The sequence below is a fragment of the Tachyglossus aculeatus genome, chromosome 24 (assembly GCF_015852505.1).
Source record: "Tachyglossus aculeatus isolate mTacAcu1 chromosome 24, mTacAcu1.pri, whole genome shotgun sequence".
Taxonomy (NCBI): domain Eukaryota; kingdom Metazoa; phylum Chordata; class Mammalia; order Monotremata; family Tachyglossidae; genus Tachyglossus; species Tachyglossus aculeatus.
Genome location: NC_052089.1, coordinates 7633975 through 7660838, shown reverse-complemented (window position 1 = coordinate 7660838; position 26864 = coordinate 7633975). Strand labels below are relative to the sequence as shown.

General features: G+C 47.1%; 1 protein-coding gene across 1 annotated transcript; it reads right to left on the bottom strand.

Annotated features, from left to right (window-relative positions):
* Positions 1-288: 288 nt before the first annotated feature.
* Positions 289-13868, bottom strand: LOC119945115 (T-cell receptor-associated transmembrane adapter 1). Its single transcript, XM_038766141.1, has 5 exons — positions 13791-13868; positions 13533-13676; positions 7617-7743; positions 5865-5947; positions 289-842 (listed from the first exon to the last, which is right to left on the bottom strand). Exons 1-5 carry the CDS (start codon positions 13866-13868, stop codon positions 552-554), a joined length of 723 nt encoding a protein of 240 aa, XP_038622069.1. The 3' UTR covers positions 289-551.
* Between the last annotated feature and the right edge of the window lie 12996 nt (positions 13869-26864).

Below are 26864 nucleotides of genomic sequence, written 5' to 3'. Positions count from 1 at the left end.
TCATTTTAAAGAAATGGAGGGGCTGAGAAGTGAAGTGACTTGTCCAAGGTTGCAGAGCAGAGCAAGCAAGCGGTAGAGCTGGGATTAGAACCTGGGTCTTCCGACTTCAGGCCTGTGCTCTTTCCGCTCCGTCACTCAGCTTCCCTTCCCTTATTTCTTTATCTCATTTCATTCTTGGTCTCAGGTGGTCTCTGGAGAATACTCCAGTGAGGTGGGAGTGAGCCAGAAAACTGAGAAGGCCCTGATCACAGAAAGAATCTTTTCTTTTTTCTGTACGTTTGTGTCATGTCATTGTCCCTCACCCTGACCCAACGCTGCGAGCTTCTCACCACCGTGGGTGATCATTACTCTTGCGCCCATTATTCCCAGGATCCTCCCCCTGCCCTGGAAACTTCCGTCCCCTCTGGAGAAATGGTGAAAGCAAGTCGGGTTGGCGTCAGCCTCAGACGGTGCAGACCTGCGGTGATCAGGACATTGTTCCGTGCCCCTGACTCATTCGGTCCATGGAGATCTCTGCTGGGTCACGGGGCTGGAGGCCGTTTTCTTCCGGGTTACCGAGAGGGGTTGCCATCCTGCCCGTTGACGAGCTCCCTCTCGGCATGGATCAAGCCGAAGAGGCGCACGGGATCGTCGTGGATGCTCTCCTCGGCGATACCCGCCTGGAACGAATCGCTCTGGTGGTAGGTGGTGAGGGGGGTCTTGGGGCCATTCAGGGACAGTTGCTCATCTTCATCTAGGTCGGCTGCCCGGACCTTAGGTTTCCTGGGCTTCCTGGGCTTCCTGGACTTCCCCTTGAAGCTGTGATCTAGAGAGGCGTAGCACATCTGGACTTCAGGCTGTGCCTAGGGAGAAGGACAGATACTCATTTGCTAATATTTGTCTTGGCTCTAACATCCAGGGTCCCAGCCTTCCTCTCCACCTCTCTCTCTCTCCCTCTCCTTCTATCTCTCCATTTTGCCCTTTCTCCCTCTTATTCTTTCTTTCTCTCTCCCATTCCCTCTTCTAACCCCCTCACCCTTTCTCTCTCTCTATGTTTCACTCTCTCTCCCTCTTTTTCTCCCTCTCCCTCTCTCCTTTACTATCTCTATCTTCCTCTCTTTATCTCGCTCCCTTTTTCTTTCTTTCTTCCCCTCTCTCTCTATCTCTCACTCTCTCCATTCTTTCTCACCCTCATTCCCTTTCTCTCCCCTTCTCTCTCCCTCTCTTTCATTCTTTCTCTCCTCTCTCCTTCTCTCACTTTCTCTCCCCTACCCTTTTCTTCTCCCCTCTCCTCTATCTCTCCCTCTATCCCTCTCATTCTCTCTACTCCTCTCCTTCCTCAATTTCATTCCCTCTCTCTCCCTATTTTTCTCTCTTTCTCTACCCCCTCTATTTCTTTCTTTCTATCTCTCACTCTCTCTTCCACCCTCTCTCCTTCTCTCCCTCTCCAACTCTCTCATTGTTTTCTCTGTCCTTTTCCCGCTCTATTTCCCCCTCCCTATCTCACTCTTCTCTCTCTCTCTCTCTCTCTTTCTCTCTCTCTCTCTCTCTCTCTCTCTCTCTCTCTCTCTTTCTCTCTCCAGCAAAAAGCACCTCTCCTGTTTATTTAGGTTTATGTCCTCAGGCTAGGGAGACAGAGAACAATGTAAACACTTCATAAACACCAGAATCATTCTTAGGGAAACTTTGTTGTTTGTCCAAGGTTTCTGGGCTCAGAAGACAGGATTAAGGTATTCGACCAACCAATGCCAATGAGCGCTAATCTCTGCTTCTAGGAGAGGCAGCAGAGCTATTTCCATCTGATAAACCTGCTTCAACATGGGGAAATCAGGGATTCAGGCCATTTTCCTCCCTTCTTGTCCCTGGGGGGCTTTGCCCAGAAAGTCCTTGGTCTGGGAGCTGAGGCTCTGGCCTGTGGGCTCAGGGCGGAAGAGAATCAATCAACCAATCATATTTATTGAGCACTCACTCTGTACAGAGCACTGTATTAAGTGCACGGGAGAGAGAAGCAGCATGGCTTAGTGGAAAGAACACGGGCTTGGAAGTCCTAGGACATGGGCTCTAATCCCAGCTCTGCCACTTGTCTGCTGTGTGACCTTGGGCAAGTCACTTAACTTCTCTGTGCCTCAGTTACCTCATCTGTAAAATGGGGATTAAGACTGTGAGCCCCCCTTGGGACAACCGGCTTACCTTTTATGTGCCCCAGTGATAGTAAGTGCTTAACAAATACCATAATTATTACTATTATTATTATTGTTACAACATTATTACTGCAATGTTCTCTGTCCACGACAAGCTTACAGTCTAGATGGGGAGACCGACAGTAGTGTAAATGAATAATTTCCGGATAGGTGCATGCACTGTGGGACTGAGGATGGGGTGAATAACAAATGTCCAAAGGGTAACAATGATGTCACCTTCTTGTCCTGTTGCCACTACCTCCATATTCTCCCAGCCACTGGGCCCTGCTGGAAGGTTGGGTAGGTGGGAGATGGAGGAGGTTAGAAATCCCCTGAAGAGCCCTTGGGGAGAGGCCCAAAAGTGTAGGTTAGCCTAGGGTGGGGTCAAGGGGAACCCAATTTGCTTGTATCCACCCCAGGGCTTAATACAGTGCCTGGCATGTAGCAAGCGCTTAACAAATACCGGAGTCATTATTATTATTATTGTTATTTTTGTGTCTGTCTCCCCTCATAGACTCGAAGCTCTTTGGGGATGTGGATCACGCTTACTACCTCTATAATAATCGGTGGGATTTATTAAGCAACTCATGGGTGCCGAGCACTGTGAGAAGTGCTTGGAATTGTGCAGTGGAAATGGTACAATTCCTCTAGATTGGAAGTCCATTGTGGGCAGGGAATGCGTCTGCCAAATTTGTTGCATTGCACTCTCCCAAGTGCTTAGTTCAGTGCTCTGTACACAGTAGGTGCTTTATAAATATCATTAGAGATGATGATGATGTTGCTCCCAAGTGTACAGTACAGTGCTCTACACAGAGTAAGTGCTGAATAAATGTTATTGATTGATTTATTGACTGGCTGAGGTTAAAAGAGGGTAGAATTGTTCTGGAACATTCCCCATGAGGAATATGGTTCTAGGGTAAGTACTTTTTCTGGTATTTGCTAAGCGCTTACTATGTGTCAGGCACTGTTCTAAGCACCGGGGAAGTTACAACCTAATCAGGTTGGACACAGTCCCTGTCCCCCTCACAGCCTTAATCCCCATTTTACAGATGAGGTAACTGAGGTGCAGAGAAATGAAGTGACTTGTCCAAGGTCACTCAGCAGACAGGCGTTAGAGCCGAGATTAGAACTCAGGCCCTTCTGATTCCCAGGCCTGGGATGCATACACTAGGCAATGCTGCTTCTCTGAGGTCCCGGGCCAGCAACAAAGTCATCCTCGCCTTTGGAGAGGGGAAAACTCGGGGGTTTTTCTGATGTGCAGCCAATGTCTTTAGCTAATCTGGACAAACCAAGAGGGCTACTGGTCCAGCCTTTTCGCTGTTGGGGGGCGAGGTCTGTGTTAGGAGAAGGGGGAATGGATGGATTTTTACCCATTCTCGATGTCTTCCCAGAGTAGGAAATTCCTTGGGAGCTAATAATTCATCAAATAATCAAGGATCTTTATTGAGCATTCGGGAAGCAGCATGGCCTACTGGAAAGAACACAGGCCTGGGTGTCAGAGGACCTGGATTCTAATCCTGGCTCTGCCAAATGCTTTTTTGTGTGACCTCGGGCAAGTCGCTTCACTTTCCTACATCTCTGTTCTCTTGTTGCCCCTCCTACTTAGACCGTGACAGGGACTGGCTCGGATCTAATTCAATTGTATCTACCTCAGCACCTTAGAACAGTGTTTGACACAGAGTTAAATGCTAAACAAATACCATAAATGCAGAGCACTGTAGTAAGCCTTTAGGAGAGTACCATAGTCAGTACGCATGATCCTCATCCGAGTGGCTCACTAAAACAAATTGCAGGGAGGAGGGAGTTAGCGTAGCTGCTGATAGTCCATTTTGTGGAAGAGCACTTATCACAAGGTTCGTTCTAGCCAAGGGAGGCTGAGCACACCCAGGGGAGCGAGGGAAAATCTGCCTCATGAAATTCTTCAGGCAAATGGAGAAGAAGTGTGGCCCAGTGAATAGACCCCCCGGGGGCCTGGGGGTCATTCATTCATTCATTCAATCGTATTTATTGAGCACTTACTGTGTGCAGAGCACTGTACTAAGCGCTTGGGAAGTACAGGTTGGGAACATATAGAGACGGTCCCTACCCAACAGTGGGCTCACAGAAGGACCTGGGTTCTAATCCTGGCTCTGCCACCCGTCCACTCTGTCACCTTGGGCAAGTCACTTCACTTCTCTGGGCCTCATCTGTAAAATGGAGATGAAGACTGTGAGCCCCATGTGGGACAGGGACTGGGCCCAACCTGATTAGCTTGTATCAAACGTAGTGCTTAGTACAGTGCCTAGCACATAATAAGTCCTTCGCAAATATCATTTAAACAACTCTCAAAATGTAAAAAAAACCCTTTCTCTGTGCCTCAGTTACCTCAACTGTAAAATGTGGATGATGACTTTGAGCCCAACGTGGGGCAGGGATTGGGTCCCACCTGATAAGCTTAGCACTGTGCCTGGCACATAATAAGTGCTTAAAAGATACCATTAAAAAACAAAAAAAGATTCCAGCGGGTGGCTTAGAAATTCTATCCCTGGGGTTTCTGAGCAGTGGATCCCAGAGTGGGCAGAGTTTCTGGTGTCTCTAAGGCCTCATGGTCCCCTGGAGCAGAGCGGAAATCATATGTCCTCGTCACAGGAAAATCCAAAGTGCTGAAGAGCCCGTTTGTCAGAGGGAACTGCCCCATCAGTGGCCCCTGCCCCCGCCCCACCAAAGCGTCTATTTATTTCAGTGTCCACACTGACGTCACTTCCCAATCTGGAATGGGGATTTCCCAGGAAAACTGCTCCAATGTCCAGGGCCTGACCACTTCATTCATTCATTCAATCGTATTCATTGAGCGCTTACTCTGCACAAAGCACTGTACTAAGCACTTGGGAGAGACCCTGGGGAACAGAGGAATAAATGTCCATCCATGTTGACCATCCCCATAGTCCCAGCTCTGGTGGCCAGAGGTAGGCAGAGAAGAAGCGTGGCCCAGAGGTAAGAACACTGAACTCGGAGTCAGAGGGCTTGGGTTCTAATCTGGACCCCGCCACTTGTTTGATGTTTGACCTTGGGTGCGTCACTTCACTCCTCTGTGACTCATTTACCTCATTTATAAAATGGGGATTCAATTCCTGTTCTTGCTCCTACTTAGACTGTGGGACTTGATTTTCTTGTGTCTATCCCAACTCTTAGTCTAGGGCTTGGCACATAGTAAGTGCTTAACAAATACCACAATAATTATTATTATTATCCACGATTCAGCAGTGATGAAAGTGGGTTGGATACCCCCATCCCAAGCAATCAGTGAAATAATAATAGTAATAACCGTGGTATCTGTTAAACATTTACTTTGTGCCGAGCACTGTATTTAGAGCTGGGGTAGATACAACTTAATTAGGTCAGACACAGTCCCTGTCCCACATGATGTTCACAGCCTATCTCCATTTTACAGGTGAGGGAACTGAGGCACAGAAAAGTCAAAGGACTTGTCCAAGTTCACACAGCAGTTACGTGGTGGAGCCGGGATTGGAAGTCAGAGGCGCTCCTCTGACTCCCTGGGTCCATGCTCTTTCTGCTAGGCCACGCCACAACTCTAATCCATCCTATTTATTGAGCGCTTACTGCAAGCGGACATTTGGGAGAGTACAATCCCACAACAAGCTTCCAGTCTAGAGGTGGGGGAAAGGGAGAGAGTCAGGAGAGGGTCAGGTGCAAGGGGGCAATCACCTTCACAGGGGGTTCCTGCTCTTCGTTCCTGGACCTCGGAGGCCGGGCTCGCATCTGTTCATAGCAGCTTTCGGTCACTGGTTCTGAGAGGGAAACAATCACCGTGAGGAGAAAGAACTGAAATGGGAATTGACTCAAAATTCCCCCCCGGAGTGCTCTTTCCTGGCACATACTGGGACCACCCACCTCCCCCTCAAGCCTGGCAATCAGGAACAAAAAGTCTGGGCCTCTTGCTCATCGACTGGAGAGGGCCGCTCTCCCCCAGGGTCCCAGCAATATCCCACTTGGGAAAAAAAGAAGAAACTGCTCCTATAACTAGTCAGTGCATTCCAAACGTAGGCATCGGCATGAAGGAGAACTTAGGATGCTGATTCTGCCATGTAATGAGAAACTTGGACTTGAGAGAGACAGAGATAGAGAGGGAGGTTGGGAGTCAGAGAAACAGAGAGAGGGAGACAAAGATAGGGACAGAGACATAGAGAGAAACAGAGAGAGACAGAGAGGGAGATAAAGACAGGGACAGAGACAGAGAGAAAGAGAAATGGAGAGGGAGATAAAGACCAGACAGAGACATAGGAAGAGAGAGATAAAAACTGGGACAGAGATATAGAAAGAGGGAGAGAGGGAGATAAAGACTGGAACAGAGATGTAGAGAAGCAGTTTGGCCTAGTGTAAGAGCATGGGCCTAAGAGTCAGAGGACATGCGTTCTAATCCATTTGGTAGGGACCGTCTCTATATGTTGCAAGCTTGTACTTCCCAAGCGCTTAGTACAGTGCTCTGCACACAGTAAGCTCTCAATAAATACGATTGAATGAATGAATGAATGAATGAATCCCTGCTCCGTCACATAGCTGGGTGATCTTGGGCAAGTCACTTTTCTGTGACTCAGTTCCCTCAGCTGCAAAATGGGGACTCAATCCAGGTTCTCTTCCTCTTCAGACTCTGAGCCCCATGTGAGACTTGATGATCTTGTCCCTACCCCAGGGCTTAGTACAGTGCTTGGCACATAGTAAGCCCTTAAAAAATACCACACAGAGAGAAAGAGAGGCATAGAGAATCAGAGAGAGGGAGAGAGAGAAAGAGGTAGTCTTCTCCATGAATTTGCCAGGTTGATTCTCCACCTCTGCTGTTTCAAGAGAAGCCAGACTGTGGATGAAAGGTGAAAGGGAAACCGATTCTGCCTGTGGGATAACGAACACGAAGGACAGGAGCAGACCAGACCCAACCAGACCAAACCAGATCAAACCAGACCAGACCAGACCAGATCAGGTGCTTCGGTGGCTAAGGCCAGTTTCCATCCTCAGCACGACCAGAGCTCTGACACCTGTCGACTCCCGTTCAGTGCCCACAATAAGCACTATATTACTACAACTATTTCTACTACCACTAACGCTACTGTTGCTACTCCTACTAATACTACTACTTGAGAGAGCCTTGTTGCAGTTGACAATTAACACTTCTATCAGGCCTCCTGGCATCTCCACGCTCACAAAGCAGAAGGCAGACAAAACGCTTCACAGAGACACGCACACCCACACCAACAGTCTAGAAGAAGCAAAACCCACAGTAAGATCTGAAACCCTGATGGCTTTCAAAGAGCGATTAAAGTGATCTGTGGAGGGGACACAGCTGTAAACAACCGAAAGATTGAAAGAGATGTGACCTCTCTCTCAATTTTAATCTCTGCCTCTTCCCAGAACATGTACTTAATGCGCAGTTGTTTAATGGGATCGTGATGAAGTATAACTCACCAGGAGACACTTGAGTGAGGTTACCATAAATCGGCGTATCTTCGATGTAGCTCTCTTCCTCTCTGTAGTTGGGGCAGACGAAGAAAGGATTGTTATTCCCTTGGACTAGCACACCTACTTCTCTCTTCTTTAGCCCATGGAATCATTTTTCTACATTTTTCTACAAAAAATGTTCATATTTCCCCACTCCTCAAGACCCTCCAGTGGTTGCCCATCCACCTCCGCATTAAACTGAAGCTCCTTACCGTCTGCTTTAAAGCAGTCCATCACCTTCCCTTCTTTTACCTCACCTCGCTACTCTCCCAGTACAGCTCAACCCACACATTTCACTCCTCTAATGCTAACCTTCTCACTGTACCTCAATCTCATCTATCTGGCCGCCGACCTCTCACCCACGTCCTGCCTCTGCCCTGGAGCACCCGAAGTAGTGGGGCCCAGTGGAGTCAGAGGTCATGGGTTCAAATCCCAGCTCCGCCACTTGTCAGCTGCGTGACTTAGGGCAAGTCACCTTCACTTCTCTTTGCCTCACTTCCCTCATCTGTGAAATGGGGATGAAGACTGTGAGCCCCACAAGGGACAACCTGATCACCCTGTAACCTCCCCAGTGCTTAGGACAATGCTTTGCACATAGTAAGCGCTTAATAAATGTTATTATTATTATTATATCTCGCAGGCAATGACTCTCCCCCACTTCAAACTCTTATTGGAGGCACATCTCCACCAAGAGGTCTACCCTAAGTCCTCTTTTCCTTTTTTTCCACTCCCTTCTGTGTCCCCCTGACTTCCTCCTTTTATTCGTCCACCTCCCAGCCCCAAGGCATTTAAGTCCACATCTGTAATTTATTTATTTATCATCATCATCATCATCATCAATCGTATTTATTGAGCGCTTACTATGTGCAGAGCACTGTACTAAACGCTTGGGAAGTACAAATTGGCAACATATAGAGACAGTCCCTACCCAACAGTGGGCTCACAGTCTAAAAGGGGGAGACAGAGAACAAAACCAAACATACTAACAAAATAAAATAAATAGAATAGATATGTACAAATAAAATTTATGTTAATGTCTGTCTACCCCTCTAGACTATAAGTTCACTGTGGGCAGGGAATGTATCTGTAATGCTGGTCTATTGTACGGTCCCAAGAGCTTAGTACAGTGCTCTGCACACAGTCAGCGCTCCATGAGTGCCGTTGATAGACTGATTCCTCTGCACGCAGACTGTCACCCCTGTGTGAGTCTTCACTACCTTGTATCTACTCCAGTGCTTAGTACAGTGCTTGGCATGTTGTAAACGCATAAAAAATACACAATTATTAAACATCATTAGCAACCCATTTCCCTCCTATCCCCAATCTTCAGGGCAAAAACAGCAAAGCCCCCAGTCTTCAAAATGCGCAGAGTTTCAACCCTTATTCGCCAACAGTGCATCCCTTTGCGGGCCCCATTAGAGAGTCCCTTGGGAGTGAATGAGGGAGCGTCACCTGGAACATAGAGGTCTGAGTGTCTACACCAAGAAAGTCCCCCCAACCCAAGCAGACTCCAATAATCAATCCACTGGGCCATACTGCTGTTGTATTCTAGTCTCCCAACTGCTTAGGACAGTGTACTAAGCGCTTAGTACAGTGCTATGCACACAGTAAGCACTCAATAAATATGATTGATGATGATGACAGGGCTCTGTTCACAGTAAATTCCAATGACTGATTGATTCCCCTATGGCTCTAATAAAAATAGACTGTAAATTTGTCTCTAGTCTGTAAGCTCATTGCGGGCAGGAAATGGGTCCGTTTATTGTTGTACTGTATTCTCCCAAGTGCTTAATACAGTGCTCTGCACGTAGTAAGCGCTCAATAAATATGATTGAATGAATTGAATGAGAATGAATAACTGCTATTTACTTAGCGCTTACTCTGTGCCAGGCACCGTATGAAGCCCCAGAGTAGATTCAAGGTAATCAGGTTGGACACAGTCCCTGTCCCATATGGGCTTCACAGTCTAAGTGGGAGGGAAACAGGTACTAATCCCCATTTGGGAGTCAGAGGTCATGGGTTCAAATTCCGGCTCTGCCACTTGTCAGCTCTGTGACCTTGGGCAAGTCACTTCACTTCTCTGGGCCTCAGTTCCCTCATCTGTTAAATGGGGATGAAGACTGTGAGCCCCACGTGGGACAACCTGATCACCTTGTATCCCCCCAGTGCTTAGAACAGTGCTTGACACATGGTACGCACTGAACAAATGCCATCATCATCATTATTATTATTTTACAGAAGAGGAAACTGAGGCCCAGGGAAGTTAAGTGACTTCAAATGCTAACTTTCTCAAGATACCTCGGTCTTGTCTATGTCACCGCTGACCGCTCGCCCACATCCTATCACTGGCCTGGAACGCCCTCCCTCCTCCTATCATCTATCATCATCATCAATCGTATTTATTGAGCACTTACTATGTGCAGAGCACTGTACTATGAGACAGAAAACTGTTCTTCCCCACTTCAAAGCCTTGCTGAAAGCTCATCTCCTCCAAGAAGCCTTCCCTGATTAAGCCCTCTTCTCCTCCTCTTCCTTCTGCATCACCGTGACTCCTCCCTTCATTCATCTCCCTCCCATTCCCACGGCCCATACGCAAATATCTGTAATTCATTTATTTATACTAATGTCTGTCTTCCCCTCTAGTCTGTGAGCTTGCTGTGGGCAAGGAATGTGTCTGCTGCTGTACTGTGCTCTCCCAAGCGCTTAGTACAGTGCTTTGCATACAGTGAGCACTCAATAAATACGACAATGAATGAATAGATGACTCGCCCAAGGTCACAGCAGACAAATGGCAGAGCTGGGAACAGGAGCCAGATCTGCGATCTTTCCACTAGGCCATGCTGCTTCCCTGTGTTAATGAGGGGAGGTTTTTCTTCACTCTCTGTGAGCGTGTGTTTGTGCATGTATGTGTATGTTAGAAAAGCCAAATAAGGAGAGCATATATCATGTGCGTGTCCTAAAACAGAGCTTCTTCCACCCCTCTCTCCACTCTCCTGGACTGGGGCCAGGGTCAGGACTCGGAGACAAAAGAGATGCCGACCCTTTCGGCCTTGCCCGGTTGAAGTCCTCAATTCTGAACGTTTTTTAATCGGGCCCCCGTCCACCCTTCCTCCGAGCCTGGGCAGGTATCAGATGCAGCCTGCGAACGATGAGTCCCATCCAACTATGAGCATCATTTCATTCCCCGCGCACGAAAACAAGATGTGATTGATAACGGGCTCTCCGACTGTCCCTGCGGGTCTCTGGTGATTAATCACCCCAAATGAGCCATTTTTCAGATGCAGTTTCCACACCAACAAGTTGAAAAAAATGTTTTTCAAAGGTTCACGGTATCGCAAGCATCTAAATTACTCCTTGAGCAGGTGGAGAGGGATGTGCGTGTGTGTGTGTGTGTTTGTGGAGAGCTCTTACTTTTATTCATATTAATGTCTCTCTCCCCTTCTAGACTGTAAACTTGGTGCAGGCAGGGAACATATAATAATAATAATAATGGCATTTATTAAGCACTTACAATATGCCAAGCACTGTTCTAAGCTCTGGGGAGATTGCAGGGTGATCAGGTTGTCCCACATGGGGCTCGCAGTCTTAATCCCCATTTTACAGATGAGGTAACTGAAGCCCAGAGAAATGAAGTGACTTGCCCAAAGTCACACAGCTGACAAGTGGCGGAGCCGGGATTTGAACCCATGACCCCTGACTCCAAAGCCCGTGCTCTTTCCACCAAGCCACGCTGCTTCTCCATCAACAGATCTGCTCACTCTGTCATGTTGTGCTCTCCCAAGTGCTTAGTACAGTGCTCTGCACATAGTAAATACTTAATAAATACCATTGATTGATTGATTCTACTAATGAGCCCAGGAGTGAGCTCTGGACTAGAAGTCAGGAGACCTGGGTTCCTAACCCGGCTCCATCGCTTGTCTGCTGTGTCATTTTATTTCTCTAGGCCTCAGTTTCCTCTCTTGTAAAATGCCCCCTTCTTCCCCACCTCATAGGCCATGAACGTTCTGTGGAATACGGACTGTATCTAATCTTGATTATTTTATTGTTTAGCACAATGCTGGGCATATTAAAGTAAGCACTGTATTATTATTATTATCAACATCATCATCATTACTTTTAAACTCACTGTGGATAGAGAATGCATCTATGGGTTCAGTTGTACTGTACTGTGTTTCCCACGAGGAGATTACAAAGCCCGTAAGCCCTCTAGACTGTGAGCTCATTGTGGGAAGGGAATGTCAATGCTTATTGTTTTATTGCGCTTTCCCAAGCGCTTAGTACAGTGCTCTGTACACAGTAAGTGCTTAATAAATATGACTGAATGAAAGAACGAATGAAGCTGACACTGGCTGTTTACCCTCATAAGGCTCAGAAGCAAAGTTCTGGGACATTCTGGGAAAGAAGGCTTTTTCATGGGGTGAGCTGACATAATAATAATAACAATAACTGTGGTATTTCCTAAGGTCTGGGGAAGACATAGGAGAATCAGGTCAGGCACTGTCCCTGTTTCACAGCCTAAATAGGAGAGAGGATGTGGGAACCCCACTGCAATAATAATAATAATAATAATTGTATTAAGTGTGTACTATGTGTCAGGCACTGTAATAGATATGAGATGATTGTGTTGGACACATTCCTCGCCCCGCATAATAATAATAATAATGACAGCATTTATTAAGCACTTACTACGTGCAAAACACCGTTCCAAGCGCTGGGGAGGTTACCAAGTGATCAGGTTGTCCCCCGGGGGGCTCACAGTCTTCATCCCCATTTGACAGACGAGGGAACTGAGGCCCAGAGAAGTGAAGTGACTTGCCCAAAGTCACACAGCTGACAATTGGCAGAGCCGGGATTTGAACCCACGACCTCTGACTCCAGAGCCCACGCTCTTTCCACTGAGCCAGGCTGCTTCTCCTAGAGCAAGCATAGAGCTTGCAGTCTTAATCCCCATTTTCCAGATGAGGAAACTGAGGCCCAGAGAAGTTCAATGACTTGCCCAAGGTCACAGAGCAGACAGGGGCGGAGCGGGGATTAGAACCCAGGTCCTTTTGACTTCCAGGCTACTGCTGTAGATCTCTAGATGGGAAGCTCATTATGGGCAGGGAGAAGGTCCATTCACTCTGTTCTGTCATACTCTCCCAAGCGCTTAGTATGGTGCTCTGCACAGAGAAAGCGTTCATTTCCTCTTCCCTTCTACATTGCCTTTCCACTGGATTTCCACTGGATTTGCCCCCTTTTATCCATCCCTCCCTCAGTCCCACAGCTCTTATGTATGGAGCCATAATTTATTGATCGATTGATGGGCAAACCTGGGCACAGAAAAGACAAGTGATTCCATCCCCCCATCTTACCTCCTTCCCTTCCCCACAGCACCCGTATATATGTATATATGTTTGTACATATTTATTACTCTATTTATTTAATTATTTATTTATTTATTTTACTTGTACATATCTATTCTATTTATTTCATTTTGTTAGTATGTTTGGTTTTGTCTCCCCCCTTTAGACTGTGAGCCCACTGTTGGGTAGGGACCGTCTCTATATGTTGCCAACTTGTACTTCCCAAGCGCTTAGTACAGTGCTCTGCACACAGTAAGCGCTCAATAAATACGATCGATGATGACGATGATGAAGTGATTTGCCCGCAGATACACAGCAGGCATGAGGCCGAGAGGAGAGCGGAACCCAGATGGCGTGACTTGTTGGCCTCGCTGCGGAGACCGTGTAGGGGGGAGCGTGAGGGGTAATTTGCGAGAGGGACGCCCCCAGTACTGAGGATGTGAGGTCAGGAGCAGGGACACTGAGAAGGCTGAGAATAGAGCAAGACAGTACTCCTACGCTCGGTTCAGGCCACATCTCAAACACCCAGAATACAGGAAACCCCACCAGGGTTGGGTGAGAATTCTGTGGTGCCGAACTGAGCCCTCATTTTCAGTCCGCCGCGCTCGGCGCGTTCAGCGGCTGCCGATGCGATTTCCCGGCAATCGAGGGCAGAATCCGAGCCCGTGGGCAGGGCTGCATCTGGCTGTGGGTCCCAGGGCCCAATCTACAGGGAGGGGGCCTGATCTAAGCCCCTTATGATCCCCGATCTACTAACCCTGCTTCTGCAGCAGTGTTTAGCACACAGTGAGGGCTTAACCAACGTAATGATAACGGCAAAAGCAGCAACAATCACCATAACAAGAAGAGAAGCGGTGTTGTCTGATGGGTAAGGCATGGACCCCAGAGTCAGAAGGACCTGAGTTATAATCTCAGCTCTGCCACTTGCCTGCTGGGTGAATTTGGTCAAGTCACTTCCCTTCTCTGTGCCTCAGTTACCTCATCTGTAAAACGGGGATTTAAGACTGTGAGCCCCATATGGGACAGGGACTTTGTCAAACCCAATTTGCTCGTATTTACCCCAGCTGTTAGTACAGCGCCTGGCACATAGTAAGCAGTTAACAAATATTACGATTATTACAAACCATAAAAAGAACACGGGCCTGGGGTTTGGAGGACCTGAGATCTCATCCTGGCTCTGCCACTCGCCTGCTCTGTGACCATGGTTAAGTCCCTTCACTTCTCTGGGCCTCAGTTACCTCATCCGTAAAACGGGGTCTCAATCCCTCTTCTCCCTCCAACTTAGCCTGTGAGCTCCATGTAGACAGGGACTGTGTCAGACCCGACTATCTTGGATCTAACTCATAGCTTAGTACAGTGCTTGACACAAAGTAAGAGCTTAGCAAATACCATAATCAATATTATTATTGAGGAAAAAAAACCCAGAAACGCTCTCTGACATTCATTCATTAATTCATTCCATTGTATTTATTGAGTGCTTACTGTGTGCGGAGCTCTGTACTAAGCAATTGAAAAATACATCAGTGTTGCCGGGACTCTAAGTCCCGGAAGCATTTGAGCCAGTGATATGGGATAACTCTAGGTGAGTTTCTCCGCCCACCACCCCGTCTCCGCCAACCACCACCTCCATCGCCACTGCCTTGTGTTCCCCAAGCCCCGCTGGGCCGTGGGCAAAGAACCTGCAGCAGCAACAGTGAAATTTGTCACAAGTGACCAGAAGGAAATCTCTTTTGCTGATCCCGATGGGATGCTCACGATAAAGACCTGGTCACCGTCCCGTCGCCCACATCCTGTCTCTGGCCCAGAACGCCCTCCCAATTCTCATCTGAAAGACGATGACTCTCCCCACCATCAAAGCCTTATTGAAGTCATATCCAAGAGGCCTTTCCCAATTAAGCCCCAATTTTCCCTTCTCCCACTCTCTTCTCTGTCACCCTGACTTGCTTTCTTCATTCATCCCCCGTCCCAATCCTACAGCACTTATATACATATCTGTCATTTATTTATTTCTATTAACATCTGTCTCCCCTTCTAGACAGTAAGTTAATGGTGGGCAGGGAACGTGTCTACCAAATCTGTTGAATTGTACTCTCCCAAGCGCTTATTATAGTGCTCTGCCTGAAGTAGGTGTTCAATAAATACAACTGACTGATTCTGCTAGGCTTTCCCTGAGCCAATCACCTCCTCAGGGTTGCTATTAGCAAGATACCCCACCGGTGACTGGAGTCTTCCTCTGGCAACCCCAAAGTCACCCTGAAAACCTGTGTCTCCACTCAGCCCTGAAGCCAAAAGGACCGAGAGGTTTGTTCGCCTTCTACGCACCTTGGAATGTAGTTGTCGATGTCCTCGTCCTCATCGATGTAGCTGTCGATGACCTTTTCTGGAAGACAGCGGAAAGCGCACATGTTAAAGGAACAGGAAACGTGTCCGTTTCATTGTTGTGTTGTACTTGCCCAAGAGCTCAGTACAGTGCTCTGAACATAGTAAGCACTTAATAAATATGATTGATTGAAATAATAATGGTGGTATTTGCTAAGCACTTACTATGTGCCAAGCACTGTTCTGCGCGCTGGGGTAGATACAAGTTAATCAGGTTGTCCCACGTGGGGCTCACAGTCATAATCCCCACTTTACAGATGAGGTAACTGAGGCATAGAGAAGTTAAGTGACTTGCCCAAAGTCACACAGCTGAAAACTGGCAGAGCGGGGATTAGAACTCATGACGTCTGACTCTTAGGCCCGGGCTCTTTCCATTATGCCATGCTGTTTGAAAGGAACAGCAGACCTGACCCTCCACACATCCCATCAACAGGCAGGACCTTGAAAGAGGCAGATCTGGGGACGCATTGAATCCAATCAATCAATCAATCGAACGTATCGAGCACATATTGTGGCTGGAGCATGGTCTGAAGTGCTTGGGGGAGAGCAATGGGGGAGGAATATGTTGTCCCTGCTCTCCAGGAGCTGACAGGAAAAGGTATACATCACACAATTTGCGGATGGGAGTTCGTTGTGTGCAGGGAATGTCTTTGTTTATTGTTGGATGGTACTCTCCCAAGTGCTTAGTAACAGTAAGCGCTCAGTAAATACGACTGAATGAATGGGAGGAAGAAGTGCCTGAATAGGAGAGGAGGGAAATTGGAATTGATGAAAGTCTCGGGTCTCATTCTGTTTCAGCCGTGGTGGGGATGTGTTTGGTAGAGAAGCAGGGTTGGGGTCAGAATGCCGTGAAGGACCCCAGGATGGGGGGAGTGGGATTCAGTGGTGGAGGAGGAAGGGTGGGAAAAGAGGGATAGGGCTGGAAAATCAACAAGGATCCCAGACCAGATCTGGGGAAATTGATCGCCATCACTACCCTCTGCAGACCCTCAGGCTGCTGACCACTCTTCTCCTCCCAAACTTTGGCTGTTGAGGTCAATTAATCAACAGTCAATCAATGGTATTTATTGAGTGCTTACTGCATGCAGAGCACTGTGCTAAACCCTTGGGAGAGAACAATACAACTACATTGATAGTAACAATAATGCTTGTATTTGTTAAGCATTTAGTATATGACAAGCACTGTTCTAAGTATTGGGGTAGATACAAGACAATCAGGTTGGATACAGTCTCTCTCCCACGTGGGGCTGGGTCACAGACTTAATCCCTATTTTATAGATGAGGTAACTGAGGTACAGAAAAGTCAAGTGACTTACCCAAGGTCACACAGCAGACAAGAGACAGAGCCAGGTTGAGAACCCAGGTCCTTCTGACTCCCAGGACTGTGCTCTCTCCACAAGGCTAAGTTGCTTCTTTAGGATTTAGTAGACACATTCCCTTACCACAGTGAGCTTACAGTCTAGCACTCAGCCCATCGATGGCATTTATACAGCGTTTAGGCACAGCACTGTATTAAGAGCTTGGGACGATGAAGTAGAGTTGGTAGACAGGATTCCTGACCACAAAGAGCTTACAGTTGAGCAAGAGAGACACAAAGGTCAATGCAGTTGAGGGGAAACAACCTAGATTAAAGATATATTAGTACTGAGAATACTGAGTGGGTCAAGGTGTTCAGAGACCAAGTTCTTAGAGGTGAAGATTCAACTGCAATGTTGATGCAGAATGAGAAGAACTAGGGTGAGGAGATGGGAGATTAGTCAGGGAAGACCTCCTGGAAGAGATTGTCATGGTCGGGGAACGTGTTTCCTAATTCCATTTAATCGTACTCTCCCGAGTACTTAGTGCAGTGCTCTGCATGCAGTAAGTATTCAATAAGTGCCATCGACGGAGTGATTGATGTGATTGAAGTGGGGCTCTGAAAGTGGGGAGGGCAGTGGTCTGCCAGATACGAAGAGGGGAGGGAGTTCTGGGCTGTTGGGAGGACACGACTAAGGGGTCAAAGGGGAGATAGGTGAGATTGAGGCTCAGTGAGCATTGACATTAGAGGAGCCAAGTGTGTGGGTTGGGCTGGATGGGAAGGGAGTGAGGACTGGTGTGGGAAGAAAGAGATCTGTAGATCTGCCTGGATCTGGACCCTTTGGGTATTTGGTATTCACCCCATCCACACTGAGCTCCCTTTTTCCTCTCCCCCTCCCCATCTCCCCTCCCTATCTCCTTCCCCTCCCCACAGCACCTGTATATATGTTTGTACAGATTTATTACTCTATTTATTTTACTTGTACATGTTTACTATTCTATTTATTTTGTCAATAATGTGCATCTAGCTTTACTTCTATTTATTCTGATGACACCTGACCAAATGTTTTGCTTGGTTGTCTGTCTCCCCCTTCTAGACTGTGAGCCCGGTCTTGGGTAGGGACGGTCTCTATATGTTGCCAACTTGCACTTTCCAAGCACTTAGTACAGTGCTCTGCACACAGTAAGTGCTCAATAAATATGATTGAATGAATGAATGAATCCACAGCATTTTTGTATATGCCAGTAAATTATGTATTTATATTAATGTCTGTCTCCCCTACTAGTCAGTGTGCTCATTTTTGTTATTTTAAAAAATCGTGTTAAGCACTTACTATGTGCCAGGCATGGTTCTAAGTGCTGAAGCAGATACAAGCCAATCAGGTGGGACACAGTCCATACCCTGCATAGGGCTTACAGTCTTAATACCCATTTTACAGACGAGGGAACTGAGACTTGGAGAAGTCAAGTGACTTGCCCAAGGTCACATAGCAGACAGGTGGTGGAGCCGGGATCAGAACCCAGGTCCTTCTGACTACCAGGCAAACAAACAGCGTTTGGATGAGTTCTTTAAAGTCAAATCGACCCAGTTCAAATAGAAGATTTTAGCTGTTGGCTTGTTGTGGGCAGGGAACATATCTACCAACTCTGTTTTTTGTACTCTCCCAAATACTTAGAATACTGCTCTGCACACAGTAAGTGCTGAATAAATGCCATTGATTGATTGATTCATTGGATATCACCTGGCGGGACGCTTGGAGTTCTGATATATTCTTTTAGAAAAAATGCGCGGCTGACAAGTAGTTCCCAATTAAAACCCAGGCTCCTGTTTCGTGTATCAAGTGTTTCTAAACAAAATCTACCTTCAGTGCTCTTAAAGGTTTAGGAAATGGTTATCGACGTGGTCTATATTTGCTTCAGATTAACAAAGAAAGGGGCATAACAGAAGCATAATGCCGATAATTTTATTGTAACAATCATAATCAAGTAAAGATATGGTAAAATATTAAGGAGGACTCAACGTGTGTATTCTACAATGAAAATGCAACTATCGATCCATCATATTTATTTAACGTTTTCTGTGGACAGAGCAGAGAACTAAGTGCTTGGGAGAGCACAATGCTACAGAATTGGTGGACATATTCCCAACCCCCAGTAAACTAATACTCTAGAGGAGGAGACAGACATTAATTTAAATAAACTAAGCTAAACTAAAATCATCATCTATGGTATTAATTGAGGGCTTACTGTGGTCAGAGCACTGTACTAAGCACTTGGGAGAGTCCAATACAACAGAGTTGGTAGACCTATTCCCTGCCCATAACGAGCTCACAGCCTAGATGGGGATAAGTAAACTAAATGAAACTAAACTATAATAATCATTGATGATGTTTATTGAGTGCTTACTGAATTTGAATCCAATCCAAGACACATTCCCTGCCCACAACACGTTTACAGTCTAGAGGCTAAAATCTTCAGCGGGTCTATTTGACTTTTAACGGCTCATTCTCACCCTGTTTGTTTTTCAGGAAGATTTGTATCTTCGTAGGCACCAGAGGTGAAGCAAAGAAACCCTCCTAGAAAAAGGGGCTTCCCAGCCATTTGCTATTTTCACCAAGCAATGTCTGCCCTTCCCCGTGGCATGAAACAGCCTGATGGAGTGAAAGGAACACAGGCCTAGAAATCAGAAGAGCTGGGTTCGAATCCCAGCCCTGACCCTTATGTGCTCTGTGAACTTGGGTAAGTCACTTCACTTCTCTGTGCCTCCATCTTTTTATCTCTAAAACGGAGATTAAAAGCAGGTTCTCTTTCCCCCTTAAAGTACGAGTCCCACGTGGGATGGACACTGTGTCTGATCTCTGATCATCTTGTGCCTTCTCCAGCGCTTAACACATAGTAGGTGCTTAACAAATACCCCAACGATTACTACTGAATGACAGGGAAGAAGTAGAATAGCCTGCCTTGGCCACGGTCAATTGAACCCACATCTTCAGCTGGGGAGGGGGTCTAACTGGAAATCAGAGTCCTCCTGCTGTAAGATCAAAGTAGGGATTTTCCGTTAGCGAGGGAAAGCAAAAGTCTCAGGTTTTACCCTCCCAGCGATGCTGTAAAAAGCACACCAGGCTTAGCCCGATTTACTGGCATTGTGATTGAATCAAGGCTGGTACTAGACTTCTCCTGAGAAAGCCATCATCTAGACTGTGAGCCCATTGTTGGGTAGGGACCGTCTCTATATGTTGCCAACTTGTACTTCCTAAGCGCATAGTACAGTGCTCTGCTCACGGTAAGCACTCAATAAATACGATTGAATGAATGAATTATACAATAGTAGTATTCATTAAGCAATTTCTAGTCTTTCAATCATATTTTTTAAGTGCTTACAGCGTACAGAGCACTATACTAAGTGAGCACTGTGGTAGATGCAGTCAAATCAGACACAGCTCCTGTCCCACATGGCTCACTGTCTAAGAGGGAGGGAGAACAGCTATTGAGTCCCCCTTTGAACAGATGAGGAAATCGAAGCACAGAGAAGTTAAGTAACATGCCCGAGGTCACACAGCGGGTGAAGGGCAGATTTGAGTTAGAATCCACGTCTCCCGATCCCAGCATGTGCTCTGTCTACTCTGTACACTGTCTCTCAGGTAAGTGAGATGTGCTATGGAAAGACAGAGTCAGAGGACCTGGATTCTAATCCCGGCTCAGCCACGTTTCTGCTGTGTGACCTTGGGCAAGTCACTTAACTTCTCTGTGTCTCGGTTCGCCTACTCTCCTCCTAGTTAGACTATGAGTGCGATGTGGGATGGGGCCTGTGTCCAACCTAATTCATTTGTATCTGCCCCGGTGCTTAGATCAGAGTTCGGTTCAAGATCAACAGAGAATTCCTGACTTTGGGAGAAAGCTTTGCAGAGCCAAGGATCATTCCCACTGTCCCACGGAGTCATGGACTGTCAGGGAAACCCGATTGGCCACTGAAGCAGCCTGGAAGGCCGCAGAACGATTTACCCATCCGGAGAGAGGTGTCAGCTGGACGGAGAGGAGGAGGGAGAAAGCTGGGGGCATTTTCCAAGCTAGTTGATGGATTGAGCTCTGAAGGCCAGGCTGATGTTTGCACACCATAAACTGGAAAATTAAGCCCGAGGCCCAGATGAGCGGGGGAGCTCGGCATGACAGATTTAGAGTTCTACCCAAGGAGTCTGTGCCATCCGACACGGGTGAAATGATTTGCGATAGATTAGTGTGGTAGAGCTGGCAATCCAGGGAGCCGAGATGATTATTTTAATAGCTGTGGTATTTGTTAAACACTTACACCAAGCGTCGTACTAAGTGGTGGGTTAGATACAAGATAATCAGATCGGACACAGTCCCTGCTCTACACGGGGCTCACAGCCTAAGTAGGAAGGGGAATGGGTATTTAATCCCCCTTTGATGAGGAAACTGAGGAATTAAGTGGCGCTAACCAGAGCAGGTAAGTGGCGGATCTGGGATTTGAACCCAGGTCCTCTGACTCCCAACCACATGCTTTTTCATTAAGCCACTATCACGGTGGGCCGGGAGGATGGGAAAGGGCAGAAAAACAGATCTGAGGGGTAGTTGGGGTGGGTGGTGGCTAGCCAGCAAGGTATCCTGAGACCCAAAGTTCCTCCTGCTCCTAGTCTACCCCCACTTAAGTGCTTATCCTGCACTAAACATTCTGCCACACACTGGGGTAGATATAAAATAATCAATTAGACACAGTTCCTATCCCACATGGGGTTCTTAGTCTAAGGGGGAAGGAGAGCAGGTATTTCATCTCCATTTTACTGATGAATAAACTCAGGCACAGAGAAATTAAGTGACCCACTGAAGGTCACGGTGCATGAAAGTGGCAGAGCTGGGATTAGAACCCAGGTGCTCTAACTACTAGACCCAGGCTCGTTCCACTAAGTCAGGCAGTTAATTTATTTATATAGTGTTTCCCCATCTAGACCGTAAGCTCACTGTGGGTAGGGAACAACTCTGTCATATTGTACTCTTCCTAGAGCTTAGTACAGTGCTCTGCACACAGCAAGTCCTCCGTAAATATGGTTGATTAATTAACTGTTTCTAAATAAATACCACTGATTGATGGATTGAGTCCCCCAGATGATGAGTAATGATTGAGGCTGTTCGAAGAGTCAGTGCATACAGTAAGCGCTCAATAAATACGATTGATTGATTGGACACCGTAGGATTCACTTCACTCCACTTGGGACTAGACCCTGGAGGGAGGATGGATCCCATCTGGGAAGGGATAGGGAGCCGTGACACGGTTGGTCTCTTACCTCTTCTCCGGGAATCCAACCAGTGGGAAACGTTGAAGAACAGAGAGACAACCAGTGCCAGAATCAGAATGATCAGAGAGCCCCAGACTAACAGATGGCAGTCGGTTCCTGAAACAGAAAGGGGGATCCAGGTCAAGGGAAGAAGACTCGCCATTCAACTTGGCTGGCCTCGCTTCTCTTCTGGGGACAGAAGCAGCATGGCGTTGCGGATAGAGCACAGGTCTCGGAGTCAGAAGGTCATAGGTTCAAATCCCGGCTCCGCCACCTGTCCACTGTGTGACCTCGGGCAAGGCACATCACTTCTCTGGGCCTCAGTTACCTCATCTGTAAAATGGGGATTGAGACTGTGAGCCCTCCCTCCGCACATCCACCAAGCTAGCTCTCTTCCTCCCTTCAAGGCCCTACTGAGAGCTCACCTCCTCCAGGAGGCCTTACCAGACTGAGCCCCCTCTCCCCCTCCTCCCTCTCCCTATCCCCCCACCTTACCTCCTTCCCCTCCCCACAGCACCTGTATATATGTATATAGGTTTGTACATATTTATTACTCTATTTATTTAATTTGTACATATTTATTCTATTAATTTTTTTGTTAATATGTTTTGTTTTGTTCTCTGTCTCCCCCTTTTAGACTGTGAGCCCACTGTTGTGTAGGAACCGTCTCTATGTGTTGCCAACTTGTACTTCCCAAGCACTTAGTACAGTGCTCTGCACACAGTAAGCGCTCAATAAATACAATTGAATGAATGAATGAATGTGGGATAGGGACTGTGTCCAACCTGATTTGCTTATATCCACCCCAGCGCTTACTACAGTTCCTGGCATGTACTAAGCATTTAACGAATACCACAGTTATTATTATTATTAACCCCAAGAGTCAAAGCCAAAGTTCCACCATCAGTAAGCTCATGGTGTCTACCAACTAGGTTGTATTGTACGCTCCCACATACTTAGTACAGTGCTCTGCACATGGTAAGTGCTCAATAAATACCATTGATCGATGGATTGATCTAGTGGATAGAGCAAGGGCCCGGGAGTTGGAAGGACCAGGGTTCTAATCCCACCTCCGCCACTTGTCCATTGCATGACCTTGGGTAAGTCACTTAAATTCTCAGTGCCTCGGCTCTCTCATCTGCCAAATGGGTATTAAGACTGTAAGCCCAATGTGGGACCTGGACTGTATAGTATCTGATTAGCACGTATCCATCCGAAAGCTTAGTACAGTGCATAGTAAGCGGTGAAAAAAACCCATAAAAAATAGGAGACCTAGGGGAACGAGCACAGAGCGAAAAGGAAGCATGTTGTAGGCTATAAGCTTGCTATGGGCAGGGAATGTGTCTGCTTATTGTTGTATTGTACTCTCCCAAGCACTTAGTACAGTGCTGTGCACACAGTAAGCGCTCAATAAACACAACTGAATTCATTCAGTCATATTTACTGAGCACTTACTGTGTACAGAGCACTGTACTATGAATGAATGAAAGGAAGGAGAGCTGGGTTTTCATCCTAGCTCTGCCACTGGGCTGCCATGTGGGTTGAACAGCAAGTCTTCTAACCTCTCTGAGCCTCAGTTTCCTCATCTGTAAAATCAATCAATCAATCGTATTTATTGATGGCTTACTGTGTGCAGAGCACTGTACTAAGCGCTTGGGAAGTACAAGTTGGCAACATATAGAGACAGTCCCTACCCAACAGTGGGCTCACAGTCTTTGGGATGGAATGATAGCTTTCTAACACGGTAGACAATTTCAGCAAGAAAGGTCCGTAATGTCGCGGGAATAGGGCCGAGGGTACAAAGGAGAGCCCTAACCTCCGGATGTTAAATCCCGGCATCCCAACGCTTTCCGGCTCTGCTCCTGACCTCCTTACCCATCCGTCCTCAGTCGATCAATCATAGTTATTGAGTGCTTACTGTGTGCAGAGCACTACAGTAAGTCCTGCCCGATGTTAGGGCTTCCATTTGACTCCGTTGCCGTTTTGCAGTTTACTGGCCGGTGGGGGATGGGGCAGGTTTTGGCCTTAATTTATTCTTGGAAATGGCTCCCGATTCCAGGTAATTTTCCAGGACTGTGAACAGGAAATTGGTCTTTGCGAAAATTACGATCGAGTTTGTTGAGCTCATTCTCACCAACTCTAGACAAACAATTACACTGTCAAACAGAAACAGCCGGGTTCCCTTGCAAAGAAATAATTGTGTCCTTTCCCTGAGACTCAATGCCCAGCCTCAGATTGTCTTATCGGAGGAATTAACAGACTACCAACTCTGATTTTCAAGCCCAATATTCCACTGAGGAGGCTGGAAAGACTCTCTGTCATAAATCGGCATTCCAGACAGGGAAGCGAGGGGAGAGAGTCCAGGTTCCGAAGTCAGAGGACCCGTGTTCTAGTCCTGGCTCCTTCGCTTGTCTGCTGCGTGACCTTGGGCATGCCACGTCACATCTCTGGGCCTCAGTTTCCTCATCTGTTTTTTTTAATGGCATTTTATTAAGCGCTTACTATGTGCCAAGCACTGTTCTAAGCGCTGGGGAGGTTTCAAGGTGATCAGGTTGTCCCACGGGGGGGCTCACAGTCTTAATCCCCATTTTACAGATGAGGTAACTGAGGCACAGAGAAGTGAAGTGACTTGACCAAAGTCAGAGAGCTGACAATTGGCGGAGCCGGGATTTGAACCCCTGACTTCTGACTCTAAAGCCTGTGCTCTTTCCATTGAGCCACGCTGCTTCTTGGGAATAATACCCTTTCCTTTCCTTACTTCATGCGGGCAGTTGTGAGGGCAAAAATCCTACTTAGATTGTGAGTCCCGTGTGGGACGGAGGATTGACTTGTGTCCAACCCAGTGCTTAGAACAGTGTTTGATACGTAGTAAGAGCTTAATCAATTATATTTATTGAGCGCTTATTATGTGCAGAGCACTGTACTAAACACTTGGGAGAGTGCAATACAACAATATAACAGAGTTGGTAGATACATTCCCTGCCCCCAGCGAGCTCACAGTCTAGAAGATATAACAAATAAAATGATAATAATAATAATGATTATGATATGTAAGAGCAGGGTGGGAAGCAGCGTGGCTCAGTGGAAAGAGACTGAGCTTTGGAGTCAGAGGTCATGGGTTCAAATTCCGGCTCCGCCACTTGTTAGCTGTGTGACTTTGGGCAAGTCACTTAACTTCTCTGTGCCTCAGTTACCTCATCTGTAAAATGGGGATTAAGACCGTGAGGCCCACTAGGGACAACCTGATCAACTTGTTACCTCCCCAGTGCTTAGAACAGTGCTTTGCACATGGTAAGCGCTTAATAAATGCCATTATTGTTATTATTATTATCATTATTATGAGCAGCAGTGTGGCCTACTGGGAAGAGCAAGGCCCTGGGAGTCAGAGGACCTAGGTTCTAATCCCAGATCCACCGCTTGCTTCGTGACCATGGGCAAGTCACTTAATTTGCCTGTGCCTCAGTTTCCTCATCTGTAAAGTGGGGATACTCTCCCAAGCACTTAGTACCGTGCTATGCACACAGTCAGCACTCAATAAATGTGATTACATGAGTAAATGAATGAATGACCTGGGTTCTAATTTTGGCTCCCTTACTTGTCTCTGTGGGACTTCAAGGCTGTCCATCACCTCGCCCCCTCCTATCTCCCCTCCCTTCTGTCCTTCTCCAGCCCAGCCCGCACCCTCCGCTCCTCTGCCACCGCTAACCTCCTCACCGTACCTCGTTCCCGCCTGTCCCGCTGTCGACCCCCGGCCCACGTCATCCCCCGGGCCTGAAATGCCCTCCCTCCGCACATCCGCCAAGCTAGCTCTCTTCTTCCCTTCAAGGCCCTACTGAGAGCTCACCTCCTCCAGGAGGCCTTCCCAGACTGAGCTCCCTCCATCCCCCCTTCTTACCTCCTTCCCTTCCCCACAGCACCTGTATATATGTATATATGCTTGTACATATTTATTACTCTATTTATTTTACTTGTAATTATTTATTCTATTTATTTTATTTTGTTAATATGTTTGGTTTTGTTCTCTGTCTCCCCCTTCTAGACTGTGAGCCCACTGTTGGGTAGGGACTGTCTCTATATGTTGCCAACTTGTACCTCCCAAGCGCTTAGTACAGTGCTCTGCACACAGTAAGCACTCAATAAATACGATTGATTGATTGATCGATGCTCTCAAACATCATCCTCTCTACTGAGCTGAATTCATTTGCTCCCCTATCTTTTCAGCAATCTCGTAACACTAAGCCACAACCCTGGATCACCTGAACGGTCCGCCACCTCCATTCTTGTGCACGAGCTGCAGAGTGCTGTCGGATGAAATCTAGATATCAGGCTGACTTTGTCCCCTTCAGGTTTTTCTTTGCGTGCTTTAACCTTGCTCTCTCCTCAGCTCGGCAAAATTATCTCTCCACCCTTATTGACACCAGTGCCCATCACCCTCGCCAGTTGTTCTAGACATTTAACTCCCTCCTCAAACTCCCTCTCCCCCGGCCTTCCCCCTCCCTTTCCTCTAGTGACCCGGCCACCTATTTTATTGAGAAACTTGACACTAACAGGCGTGCTCTCTCTGAAATCACCCCCGCTCTTTCCTGCTCTTTCTTTAATTCTCCCATCTTTCCCAGCAATATCTCTAGAGGAGATCTCCTGTCTTCTCTCAAAATCTACCCCCTCCTCCGGTGCATCTAACCTCTTTCCTTCACACCGTATCAAAATTTTTGCCTCTTCCCTTCTTTCCTCCTTAGCTGCCCTCTTCAACTGTTCGCTCTCCAGTGGCTTCTGCCCCACTACTTGCAAACATGCGTATGTCTCCCCTATCCTAAAACACACCTTCCCTTGACCCCATGGCTCCTTCCAGTTATGGCCCCATCACCCTCTTACCTCTTTTCTCCAAACTGTTGTCTACACCCTCTATC

What these genes read in the sequence shown, in the direction of transcription:
- LOC119945115 (XM_038766141.1), bottom strand. Translation starts at nt 13,868, where the DNA reads ATGCCTTACCCATCAGACAACACCGCTTCTCTTCTTGTTATGGTGATT. An exon ending in CCTCACTCAAGTGTCTCCTG is followed by an intron (nt 5,948 to 7,616) that starts GTGAGTTATACT and finishes TTTCCCTCTCAG; the next exon opens with AACCAGTGACCGAAAGCTGC. An exon ending in AGCAGGAACCCCCTGTGAAG is followed by an intron (nt 843 to 5,864) that starts GTGATTGCCCCC and finishes CCTTCTCCCTAG; the next exon opens with GCACAGCCTGAAGTCCAGAT.